The 13,102-nt window shown below is 31.6% G+C and overlaps 1 protein-coding gene across 4 annotated transcripts; it reads left to right on the top strand.

Moving 5' to 3' along the window:
• The first annotated feature begins 22 nt into the window (after nucleotides 1-22).
• Nucleotides 23-9,904, top strand: LOC130799476 (uncharacterized). 4 transcript variants are annotated; one of them, XM_057662580.1, is made up of 8 exons: nucleotides 23-382; nucleotides 579-755; nucleotides 2,096-2,422; nucleotides 5,213-5,368; nucleotides 6,942-7,276; nucleotides 7,594-8,101; nucleotides 8,235-8,267; nucleotides 9,085-9,904. In XM_057662580.1, exons 2-8 carry the CDS (start codon nucleotides 590-592, stop codon nucleotides 9,591-9,593), a joined length of 2,034 nt encoding a protein of 677 aa, XP_057518563.1. In that variant the 5' UTR covers nucleotides 23-382; nucleotides 579-589; the 3' UTR covers nucleotides 9,594-9,904. The 4 variants fall into 4 exon arrangements, with proteins under 4 accessions (XP_057518563.1, XP_057518565.1, XP_057518564.1 ...); XM_057662582.1 differs by lacking the exon at nucleotides 8,235-8,267 and having other exon boundaries at nucleotides 45-382; XM_057662581.1 differs by having other exon boundaries at nucleotides 45-755.
• Nucleotides 9,905-13,102: the final 3,198 nt, after the last annotated feature.

Below are 13,102 nucleotides of genomic sequence, written 5' to 3'. Positions count from 1 at the left end.
ACCTTACCGGAAAATTCATTCTGATAAACCTCATTTCTCCCTTTTCCCGAAATCTATAAATACTTCCATTTCTTCTTCACCCCCATTTCTTGCCCTAAATTTCCTCCATTTTCGCCGCCACCAAGTTTTTCCTCTCTTCTCCTGCTCTGTTGGATTCTCTCTTGATTGAAACTTAATTTTTTCTTTCTATAAGTTTTTAATCTTGTCTGATTTCAAGATATTTCCGATCTAAGGTGATTTTTGAAGTTTAAATTAGGGTATTTACCAGTTTATTGGTGATTATTTCTCTTTAATTTGTATGAAGTTGTAGTTATGGTGATGGATGCGGTGGAATTGGAGATTTCCTGATTTTTTGCTGATTCCTCCAGTTTTCCGATCTAAGGTGATTTTTAAAGTTTAAATTAGAGGTTTTATCTGTTTATTGGTGATTATTTCTGTTTGGTTTGTGCAAAGTTGCAGTCTTGGTGATGAAATTGGCGATTCCGATTTTTCGGTGTTTTCTCCATTTTCCGATTTAAGTTGATATTTGAGGTTTGAAATTAGGGTTTTGAGTTTAATTTTGTGTCATAAATGTGAAGATGTGGTGGTGATGGATGCGGTGGAGTTGGTGATTCCGATTGATGTGACGAAGTCAAAATTGATGGGTTCTGACGTTTTAATTGGAGCTAGGGTTTGTTCGAGTGATGGTGATGTTCGTGATTCTGATTCTGTATCAAATAAAATTGATGAATGCACTTCATTACTCGCTCATAGAGGTGAATTACTTTTGTGTTTACACTTTTTTATGATGCTGCATGTTTATTTTAGTTTTCCGACATGTTTTTTTAGCGCAATATCTATCGTGTTAGTGGTTTATTCGACTGTGGATGGCGTTTAGAAAATGGTGGTGGATTTTTATTTTATTTTTTGATTTGATTTGATTGGTCATGAAAAATATCTGAAATGCCGATTATTTGAGCTAAACGTTGATTGTGAGCCTTTGTGCTTTTCATCTTCTGTTGTTTTGGTTTTCCAATTTTATAATCATTGTAAGCAGTAATCTCTATTTATCATTTAACTTGTGCTTGCATATATTTCGCTCTTGGGTCTGTTATCAAATGCCGAGTGATTAGTTTTATGCTCAAATATAACGATGCTTATCTCATTGGAAGGAATTGAATGAATATTTGGATGCTCAAGTAACTGTAGACTTAATGTTACCATCCATGTGTGGTATTCTGAAGTTTCCTTTCATTGTTTGTCAATTTCATGAAGAGATCAAAGGGGTTATGAACTTGGTTAGTTTGATGCGCTTCGTTTGTGAAAATTATTGCTTTGTGTTATGAGTGTAAATGTATTTGGTTTTTGTTGACACATTGCATCTGCTATTGGACTACTTATGCATATTTGTCTTGGTACTTTTCCTATGGTGTTATTATTACAATCTTATATAATCTGTTTTTATAAATTTTTTTGGATGTTAGTATTTCTAAGCTTTGTCAGTTCAGAGTTGTTGGTAGGAGGGATACTGAGTCTTCAGTAGTGCCAATAAGGTTTAGAGGCATATTTACGAATTTCACTTGAGTGTTCCTAGCAATTTTGGGCTTGATAAGTAGAGTTCAATCAATTTCACTAAAAGTTTCTATTTTTCTTAATTCTCGTGACATTTCTTGTGGGAACTTCATTATGGAACGAAGCGAGTATAGATTAAACATAGTCATTTGGGATCTTGTTTAATTCGTCTCAATTTAAATGTTATCAATATCAATTTTTTATAATTTTTAACCAAGCACAGTTAGAGATATTTAGGATTGAAATAGTGCAATGGAAAGTATGCAAAACCAAACAGGACATTTGATTAGAATAAGATGGAGTATTTCTTAATATGTTTAAGATTTCCCCTATATATAGACTTGAGTGACTGGGATAGACCTTGGGTGAATATGCTATCTTAGTTGATGTCTGATGATGTGAAACATATAGATGTTAAAATGATATATTTGCTAATGGCTTCAAACAAACTATCTAAATTTTATATTGAAGGTCAAATATTATTCCAACCTTTTCCATCGAATTTGCTTACATCTTATGCTTGAGATGCTGTTTTATTGATCAGGTGCTAACAGTTCTTCTGGATCATCGTCGTGGTTGAAGAAAACAGATACAGAAATATGTAGGACCAATTGCCTGCCATCTAGATTGGGAACAGAAGACGTATCCATGGGAGTGATTGACGGGGTAACACGTGGTTCTACTATATTGATGTCAGAATATGAAGGAAAACTGCTTCAACGGAAGATGGGAAAGGTTCCGAGGAATGTGAGTGGCTCTTTTAAGAAACCCCGAGTGCAAGCAGACAATTTATTTTCACAGGCAGAAATTGAAGATGCAAAGACTGAGACAGAGAAGCTTGGCTTGCACCTAATAAAATGTTCTACTGCTGGTAAAATCTTCAATTGTGTATTTGTTACTGTATGATCAGCGAACTGGTTACTAGCATTGCTATGCAATATGAGAAATAATGTTTTTGCTTACACAGTTACATCTACTTGATGATTGGAAGAAATTATGACCATTCAAAATTTTCTTGTTAGATAAGAATTGACTGAATATAATTTCGAAGTATTTTTCCTTACCTTTCTCTCCGTCGTTACATTGTTTAGCCCATATCTTAATACTTTCAATTGCTAGTGGTCAAGGATGAGGGTTGTAACTTTTAACCTGCTATGCAAATTAATAGTTCTAATGCCGCCTAATTTGTTGTGCAAAGGCACTGTAAAGTTGAAAAATGGTTCTGGTTTATGGAAGAGAGAGGGCTCCACTCGTGACCTCGTATCGTTCTCCCCAGTATAACCACTGAGATGGCTGGGGTGACTTGTGAATTGGAGTTGAATATTGTACCTTAAAAGTTTCAAGGAACTGGATTACTATTGTTAGTATCTTTGTTTTTGATCTTAGTGTGCTTTTTTACTGCACTAAGTTTTTTAATCCTTGGTAAGAAGCTGGAGGTTGTGATTTGCTACACAATTAATAGGAGAGCTTACCCTAAAATCTAATTTGGAGGGAGTGAGAGCTTATGAAAAGTGCTGCATTGCATTGCCCCTAATATGACAAATGGGACTCAAGTCCTGATGTCCCATGCCTTGCGATTGGACTACAAAATTTCCCAATGCTCTGCAGCCTGGATTTGTGCTAGATCTCTAACCGATGCAAAGACTGCAATGCTGCTAACTTTTAGAAATCAAAAGGGAAGAACAGTGATGTATGTTATTGAATGGGAGTACATTAAAAGTACAATAATGATTAGCCGACAACACAAGGACTGACAAGGAGAGTAGGCGGTCATGACCACAGTTTAAGGTGGAGTCTCCTGTCTGCTATTATTTACCACTCTATTGTTCCTGGTTTTTTGGAAACACCAAATATCAGCCGTCCATCATTTGTTGCCTTTGCCTCCTAATTTACTCTTATGCTATGATCGGAAGGAAGGAAATAAAGGGAAATGATGGGTAGAAGATGGGGAGGGTAGGGAAATGAAGGGAAGATAATGGAAACACGATTTCCTTAAGAACTTGTATAAAATGAATCCTTCCAACTATGGAAAGATTTGGAAGGGAAATTTAATTCTTTCTTCTCTTCGCCCCTCCCCCCAGCGCTCCCCTTCCCCACTCCCTCATTTCCGTCCTCAAATGTTACCCAAACTTATGTTATTGATTTTCTTGTTTATAATGCTGGTCGAAATCAAGCTTTCTTGATTACTGACTAAAATTTAGCATGGGGTATTTTCAGTTATGAGATGGTGATTAATGCGTTTGGTCTTTATGCCCAATGCCACAGTTTCATGCTTTTTAATTTGAGTAGCATGAATACTCATGTATCCTTGTCTCTTTAATTATCATAACGACATTTTTGACATGTAATCCTTTTACACATACTTTCTGGTTTCCTTCCTCCCATTGGCAAGTATCAACCTAAGGACTGGAATTGAAATCAAACCACTAAACTCCTAGTGCCTTGCTTCTGTTTTTTTACAAACAACAAATTGAAGACTGAAATTGATATTAAACTAACCCTTACGTTCTTAGTCCTTAGCCTTTTGCTTTGATATTTTTCTATGTTTGCCTCGCTATTGATTAAATTTTCATGATGAATATTGGACATTGTTTTTAGTAGAGAAGCTTTGAGGTGACTTAAACTTTTACAGGATTAAACTTCTCTAAATTAGGGTTAGTCATGACTAAGGGTTTTGTTATGATACAACTTAGAATTTGCCATATGACTGAAGTTTAAGCTAGTGTCATTTGAGTTTGAGAGGAGTATCTTAAGGTTTAAGCAATTGATTTTGAGGCTATTGGTATTTTTAGAAGCTGATGTTCTTTTATCGGACTCGAACACAAGATGACAACTATTACTTCTTTTGCTCTTCTCTTTTGGTTGATATGAGGGAATGGAACTTGGTTCAAGGTTATAGAATTGTGTGGTATTGAACACAAGATGACAACCATTACTTGGTTTGTACTTGTCTTTTGGATTTAGACATGGAAGAGTGGAACAGAGTTCATGTATCTGAATTATGCTGTATTCAAGGTTCGTCAATCATTTATATATTCATTCATGGTCTTTGAATATTTTCTATTCGTTCATGGTTTCTATTTTGGTTGTGTTTATAAGATCTGCAGTTCTTAAGCCTATATTTTTTGAATTAGACTTGTTGTGGTATATGAAATGATGCATTCATCTGCTCAATACAGTTTCTTCAAATACAATTTCTCCTGGATTTGGCTTCAGGTTAGCCTTGGATTTTTTTGATTTGTAGTGCACAATATTGATCTTGTACTAAGTCGGTAGAACAAGGTGATGGGTTTTGTACAAGATGGGAGAGTAGCAATAATCAGTTTTAGAATAGATATCTATTTTAAACTTATTGTCATTTAAGTTATGTTCTTTCTTGAGGTCATGATGCACATCTATCTACATTGAACTTGGTTCCTTCTTGGTACATCTTGCGGCTTATGGCAATGATAATTGTTTCAAAGTTGATAGATAACATGTCTACAATAGAAGGTTTGTCTATGGTTTTTTCATATAGAAATTCACAAGCATGAATTTAAATTCTGGTATTGAAATTGTTTTACCTTGTTTTGTCAAGGATTATAATTTCTTATATGGCTATTATTTTTCTCTCTGATTTTCTTGTAGTTCAACTGATAATTTATTTTTTGTTGCACTGTAGATAAGTCTCAAGCAGGGAAACAAAAGAGTGTTATGAATGGTAGACGAGCTGATAGAAGGAATCATAAAGTTCCAATGAAGACAAAATTTGATCCATTTTCACTAAAAGTTGGTGTATCAAACTTCAGTCCTGCTAATGGAGGAGGAAATATTTTTGGTATGAAATTTGCACCTTTTCTACCAATATTCAACCATAAAGTTTCTTTTCTGGGTCTACCATAGCCTGCCGATAGAACAATTTTCTGAGGGTGACAGTCTTAAGTCTAATTGTGCTTTATTATTATTATTATTATTATTATTATTATTATTATTATTATTATTATTATTATTATTATTATTATTATTATTATTATTATTATTATTATTATTATTATTATTATTATTATTATTATTATTATTATTATTATTATTATTATTATTATTATTATTATTATTATTATTATTATTATTATTATTATTATTATTATTATTATTATTATTATTATTATTATTATTATTATTATTATTATTATTATTATTATTATTATTATTATTATTATTATTATTATTATTATTATTATTATTATTATTATTATTATTATTATTATTATTATTATTATTATTATTATTATTATTATTATTATTATTATTATTATTATTATTATTATTATTATTATTATTATTATTATTATTATTATTATTATTATTATTATTATTATTATTATTATTATTATTATTATTATTATTATTATTATTATTATTATTATTATTATTATTATTATTATTATTATTATTATTATTATTATTATTATTATTATTATTATTATTATTATTATTATTATTATTATTATTATTATTATTATTATTATTATTATTATTATTATTATTATTATTATTATTATTATTATTATTATTATTATTATTATTATTATTATTATTATTATTATTATTATTATTATTATTATTATTATTATTATTATTATTATTATTATTATTATTATTATTATTATTATTATTATTATTATTATTATTATTATTATTATTATTATTATTATTATTATTATTATTATTATTATTATTATTATTATTATTATTATTATTATTATTATTATTATTATTATTATTATTATTATTATTATTATTATTATTATTATTATTATTATTATTATTATTATTATTATTATTATTATTATTATTATTATTATTATTATTATTATTATTATTATTATTATTATTATTATTATTATTATTATTATTATTATTATTATTATTATTATTATTATTATTATTATTATTATTATTATTATTATTATTATTATTATTATTATTATTATTATTATGTCTCCACGAAGTATGTGTCTTTTGCATGATTTACTCTTAACTTTTGTCATAAATTCTTCTAATAATGATCTCATATTGTGGCCAGTGGGTGAGCGTTTTATTATACTCTATTTGGATAGATTATCCTCCCATAAGGATTCTGTTGTGGACAACAATTAAAAATTTTAAGCATTGTGCTTGGCAAATTCATCATCAAGTGAGTCTGTTATATCTGGGATTCTATAGTCGCTCTAAATGTAGAGTGAGTGTTTTTGGACTCGACATTCAATGCTGGTGTGATTTCAACCAATGTGTTTGATATATTCGAGTTCCTGGACTTGTGGGTCATATATTCGAGTTCTGGTGCTCTGCAATAGTGCTACTATGTTCAAGCATTTTAACATGGTTGCTTTTTTGCCACTGGTTTGCAGGAATGTATGGTCTGAAGCCAGATATACACGACATTTCAAAGCTTATGGATGATATTTCTTTAGATGAACTCCTTGAAGGAACTTATAAATGGTCCGACAGTGGCAATGATAAGGGAAAGAAGGTTGCCAATGTGACTGAAAATATACTTGATTCAGTTAAAAAAGCTTGTTCTGTCATTCGGCTTCGAGTGATGAAACAGGCTAAACAGGCCGAAGAGGTTGATATCCAGGTTAACGAGAAAATCCATTCGTCATCGCCTTCTAATAGGTGTATTGCAAATGACTCTGATGGTGATGAAATGAGCCATATTGCAGGTTTATCCAAAAGTTGCCAGGTAAGTAGTTATTGAAAGCTATGCTTACCTCACCAGAAGGCATATTTGATTCCAGTTATCATTTTTGGTTTAGTGAAATAGTATAAATGGTTTTATAAAAAGTATCTTTAAAGGTAAAAATAAGATTTATTTCTTTTAAACTTCTAATGATCCTCTCTGGGCTTTTTTTATTTTCTCTTGTTCCCTTGTTTCAAAACTTAATTTGGTGAATGTCTCAACTTCCCATGTCACAATATGTCTTCATTTGTAGAATAAAGTAGCTACCTTTTTGCATCTGTATTATTAATAATTTTTTGCATTTACATTTTGTTGATCAGGATACAGAGTCTTCTATTAAGGTTGAATCTCCTGATGAGAAGGACATCCCTTTGTATCAACCTAGAGATATTTTAGAGAGGTTGGCGCTTCCTCCTCCCAAGGACTTGGAGTCTTTGTTGCAGGATGCATTGAAGCCAGCGGTATCCTCAAAGCTCTCTGATACACGTAATGGAAAGACGATATCTCATCGAGTCAGTTTGCCGCCTTTTCCTTGGTCCCATAATTTTAATGGGCACTATAAATCTAATAATGATGCTATAAGAATGGCAAATAGAAGCACTTGTCAAGGTCGATGGGTAAGGATCAGGAGCAATGCCAGTTTTATTGGAGGAGGAAGTGAAGATTTTGTGGATTTGGAATCGCTCACTTATGATAATAGTCTTGTTCCAGCAGGACAATTAATTTACAAACTTCCTGAAATTGAAAGTAGCAACCAGCAATGCTATCAACAGAGTTCTTCAGGTGTAATTCCAACTTCAAATCCACCAGCTTCTCTGCCATCCACTGGTAAGAATTCATCTTTCAATAAACTTTTGGAGGTTTGTATCGAACGCCAAATTTGATTCACTCCTTTTTATTTTGTATCACGTCTATATTTTGTTACTGGTGCTTGAAATTCATGTTTGTTAATTGTCTACAGTATCAGGTAGCACTGTTTACCCCAAAATGAATGGTACGTTTTTAAGCATAATCTGTCATTATGCTCTTATAATTACGCGTCACCTTAATAATTCTTGATTATACCCATAGCATAATGGTTCCTGAGGGAAACAGTATAGCACTATCTTTTATTTTGCCCACTCTTTATCTAACTCAGACCTCATCTATTCCTACGTCAATTTAAAGGTTCACTCATTAAATTTCAAGAAGTGCAGTATCTCTTGTTTAACCTCTTGATTCCTACTTATGCATTATATATTTATATTTGCTTAGCCGACCTCAATTATTGGGATAAAGGCTTTGTCATTGATGTATATATGTTTGCCAACTAAAACCCCGATTGTTGTGAGAAGGGGCTGCCAATTTGCTTAAGTATGGACCTATCTCTTCGTATGCAAGACCCTTCTTATTTTGGCGATGGTAGGCGGAATATGAAGAGTATTGAATTTCTCAGCTTGAAGGCCTCTCTTATTTTTTATCTTTTAAGGAGTAACCTAAGAGTATAGCATTACTCATGCCATGAGAATACTCTTTTGAAAGATATCTCCTATATTTGTTCTTGATGTGTTTCCTCAGGTTTGGTAGGCATATAGGTTGAATATACAGTTGCTAGCATAACTGTATTGTTTCTAAATTGTGATACATGTAATCGGTACATAATTGGTGTAATGAGGGAGTAGTGAATATTGCAAATCAACGTTCTTTGTTAAATGCAAAGCCAAGTTCTGGGGTATTCAGTTATATACTCATTGTGGATGATTGATTACAAAATCTGAAAATTTTATGGATTTTCTTATGACGGTTCATGTTTTGTTGCTTCTTGGTGACAGCTCATCATTCTCCCAGAGTCCTAGCTGCTGCTCAAACATTGTGTGATATTGCCAGTGACAGCTCAAACCGTCTCTCCAATGGAATCCCGAAATGGCCAAAACAACCATCTCAAAAATCCATGAAAGCTCGCAACTCGAGATCAAGTGAAAAATCCGAGGAACTTTTGACACCTAAGTCGGAAACATTACTTGATCATGTAGTTAGGTGCGTAGATTATGGATCTTCATCCAAAAGGCCCAAAATCCCTATGGTTGAACGCAGAGAAGACTTTAGTCACATTCATGCAGTTATAGGCTTGAGTTCTGTATCTGCTCCAAGATCAAACAGATCATCCCCTAGCAGATTGTCTAGGGAATCTGTCACCGAAGCTAGAAATTTAAATGGAGGCTTTATAAAAGCACCATTTATGGCACCTCCTCCTCCTAGGGTTTTGGATAGGAGTAATAACCACAACCCCCCAAAGTTACGGAAAGTATCGCCGATGGATTGGAACAGGTCAAGAAGTTAGCGCAAATAGATCTAAAAACTTCATCGAGGAGTTGCTTTGTTATGTAAGATTTGCTGTGAGGGCTACCAGTGACACTGACTCCAAAGTCCAAAACAAGCTCAGTTGAACATGTTAGTGTGTGTATATATTTGTGCTATTTGTAGATCAGGATTGGTGGTGAGGTTCTCATATCAGTGGGTTCCCAAAATTTCCCTGTTGTAACATTATAAGTTGACATATCTTAGATGTACCATTTCTTTGCCTTGTACAGAGCCTATTCCAATGAGGCAATTGAAATTTCAGTTCCCTCTTTACTGGCTATTGCCATTTTCCATCCTTATTGTGTTGGCCAACTTGTTCCTATAATTTGATTTATTTAAAAATAATCAGTGTAGACCTTTGTTACTTGGATTTCAGAACTCATATTTGATGTGGGTATGTATCCGAGTGTTTGACCTGGCTAATGTATGGGAAATTATAATACTTTTGTTTTTAAAGAAAAGAAATTGTCTTAAGTGCGATATCTTTGTGAAAATTTTAAAAAAATTTTACTTTAAAAAAAAAATTCTCAAAATAAGTTTTGCAAAATTTTTAATTCTTAAAATAAGAATTTTCATGTCAAAGCTGAAATTATGTATGTTTAATGTTACTGACAGAGACAAAGAAACTTTAAACAAAGTCATACAAACAACGATAGCAAATACAAAAAAGACAATTGCACAGCATTGACGAAAAGTGAGTGAGAGAGCATTGTGAGTCCCCACATTGCCTCTAAATTTATTCAAACAAAACTATAAGATTCTACTCTCGAGTTTGATCACTAGCTCTCTGCTTTGAAAGCAAAGCATCTTTCGTAGCCCCTTCCATGCTCAAGCCATAGATTGCTGCGCACTTTTATAGATTTATGAGCACACTAAGCTGTTTCGTTGATTAAACTTTAAATAACTAATTTTACTAAATATATTCGTAAAAGGGCTTCTCACAATTAACTATGAAAACAAATTTGTCAAACAGTAAATCAACCATTTTTTGGCTATAAATGGATAGAGGTGCTTATTCGGATCGAGTCGGTTTCGTATGAGAATGATTCAATTTGGTCAAATTTCGAACCGGTTAATTCTTAGTTGTATACTGTAATTGGTCATACTCGAGTCAGATCAGTTAGTTACAGCCAATATAACGATTATTTGCGTCATCGAGTTCACACCGATTCGATACCAATTGAAATTTGAGACCATTGTCAGTTGGGCTTGGATTGTTGTCGGTTTATAATTAGTTTGATTTTTTTGGGCAGGTTCGAGCTTTATTTTTGAATAGGAGTCGGTTATGGACCTCTATCGATATCGAATTAATTTATCATTTAAACTCGCATATTATAAAAGAAATAGAAAAATAGCAAAATAAATTTTGTCCCAAAAGAAAAAGAAAAATAGCAAAACAAATTACAATACTCACTTATAAAAGAAAAGAAGAAACAAATAGTCAAACAAATTTTCTCACATTACTTGGAAAACAAAAAACAACACTAATGCTACCTCATAAAATAATAGGTACAAAAAACAAATAGTCAAGCAAATTTTGTCCCAATTACTCATGAACAATAGAAAATAATAATTGGTTTATTCTTGATCCGTTTTATTATATTTGCTACATTTGATTTTTTACGCAATTCAATACGTTATTTTGATTATTTATATATTGAATTATGCATAATTAAAAATTATAAAAAGTTAACATATAAAAATATATGATTAGACGATCTAAATAAGATACTCCTTGACTATTTTATCTTACACATTAGCCGCAACATATAATATATGCTTGAACAATGAAAAGTGTCAATAACTTTAATGTATTAAATATTTCATAACAATAAGACAACTATAGGTGATGTCCACCTTTTTTCATCAATTTGGGACTTTTTCATGTAATAATATTAGTTATAACTTAAAGGATATTATCAATGGTACCCATGTGTTATTGCACTTTATCTTTGGTACCTTCATATTTCTCGTAATTCCAATAGCACCCCCAAACTATCTTGCTAATTACAAACATGACACCTTTTAAGTTATTTCTGTTAAGTGGCCGTTTTTATAAAAAACTAACCATGGTTAGTTTCTTCTTCTTCTTCCCTTTTCCCTCTCCTCTTCCTTCTCTCCTTCCATGACTGCTTCTTTAAAGTACTCATCATTTTGCAGTAAGGTGTATTCTGATACTACCAAAAGATCCCCTGGAACATGGGTTTTTCCGGATAGCCTAGTTGGAGATTACCTGGCGGTAATTTTCTCACTAGCAATTTTGTTTGCAAGAGCGATGAAGCAGGAGGAGCAGCTATCAATCATCATATTCTGGTTTCCTGGTTAATCAAATAACCTTTTACTAATACTTTTACTCATTAATTGATTGGCAGTAGAGGGTTCTCTGCTCGACAACGATGTTGTTGGAGACAGTTTTTTACTAGGAACTCCAATTCTAGAGGTCCCAACATCATCTTCAATTGCCTTAGGTTTACTACTTCCACAACCCATGCTCAATTACCACTATTGAAATAATTCCTAATCTAAACTTCTATTGTAAATCATCATTCATCAATCAACCAATCATTAAGCAACAAAACTACAAAACAATAATAAAATTTGGGGAAAAGAATCAACAAAATGAAAAAAAAAGAGGAAACCCAGAAACTATAAAAAGGAGTAAATATATATGAGATAAAACCATGAACTGGGTAAAAAAAATTAGCGTAAAAATAGAAGACCCGCAAAATAGGGTTTCAAAAGAAATTGAGAATTGAGAACTGGATTTGTTTTAATTGTTGGAAATTGACCCAGAAAATTTCAATTTTTTTGATTTGAATGTTTTGGAGGAATGTTTGGGATTTGGAAACTGAATTTGTTTTAATTGTTGGAAATGCGATGTTTGTGTAATTGATGTGAGCTTGTTAGTTATTTTGATTTTAATTTTGTGCCATTGATTTAAGTTTACTGGATTGGTTTAAGTTTACTTGTTGAGTACCATGAAGAAGTAGCCATGGAAGGAGAAGGAAGAGGAGAGGGGGAAGAAAAAGAAAGCAATAAGAAACTAACCATGGTTAGGTCAAATTTATAAATTAACGAACACTTAACGGAAAGAACTTAAAAAGTATCACGTATGTAATTAGTAAGATAGTTTGAAAGTACCATTAAAATTACAAAAAACACGGGTGTACTAAAGATAAAGTGCTATAATACAGGGATACCAATAATAATATCCTTAACGTAAAAAGATTTCTCCCTATCAAAACTTGCTTATTTTTCATGACTTTATTGTTCTCTATAATGTTGAAATTAATATAAAACATTCACCATTTAATTAATTAAATTAGTTATAAATTTGCATAAATTATTTTATAAATTAATAATAACTTGATAAACTAAAGTTAATCATAAAATATCTAGAGTTTCGACTTGGTTTCAATTAAAAACTGGTTCAGGTTTACAACGGTTAACAAAAGTTTGACTAAAAATCGATTCGATTTAAGTCGATTT

This window comes from Amaranthus tricolor, chromosome 14, assembly GCF_026212465.1.
Source record: "Amaranthus tricolor cultivar Red isolate AtriRed21 chromosome 14, ASM2621246v1, whole genome shotgun sequence".
Classification (NCBI taxonomy): Eukaryota; Viridiplantae; Streptophyta; class Magnoliopsida; order Caryophyllales; family Amaranthaceae; genus Amaranthus; species Amaranthus tricolor.
The sequence above is the reverse complement of the archived record's forward strand: the minus strand, read 5'-3'. Positions and strand labels throughout refer to the sequence as shown.

Coding starts and splice junctions, on each gene's coding strand:
- LOC130799476 (XM_057662580.1), top strand. CDS start 590: ATGGATGCGGTGGAGTTGGTGATTCCGATTGATGTGACGAAGTCAAAA. Junction 756..2,095: donor TTCATTACTCGCTCATAGAG/GTGAATTACTTT, acceptor TTTATTGATCAG/GTGCTAACAGTTCTTCTGGA. Junction 8,268..9,084: donor TGTTTACCCCAAAATGAATG/GTACGTTTTTAA, acceptor TCTTGGTGACAG/CTCATCATTCTCCCAGAGTC.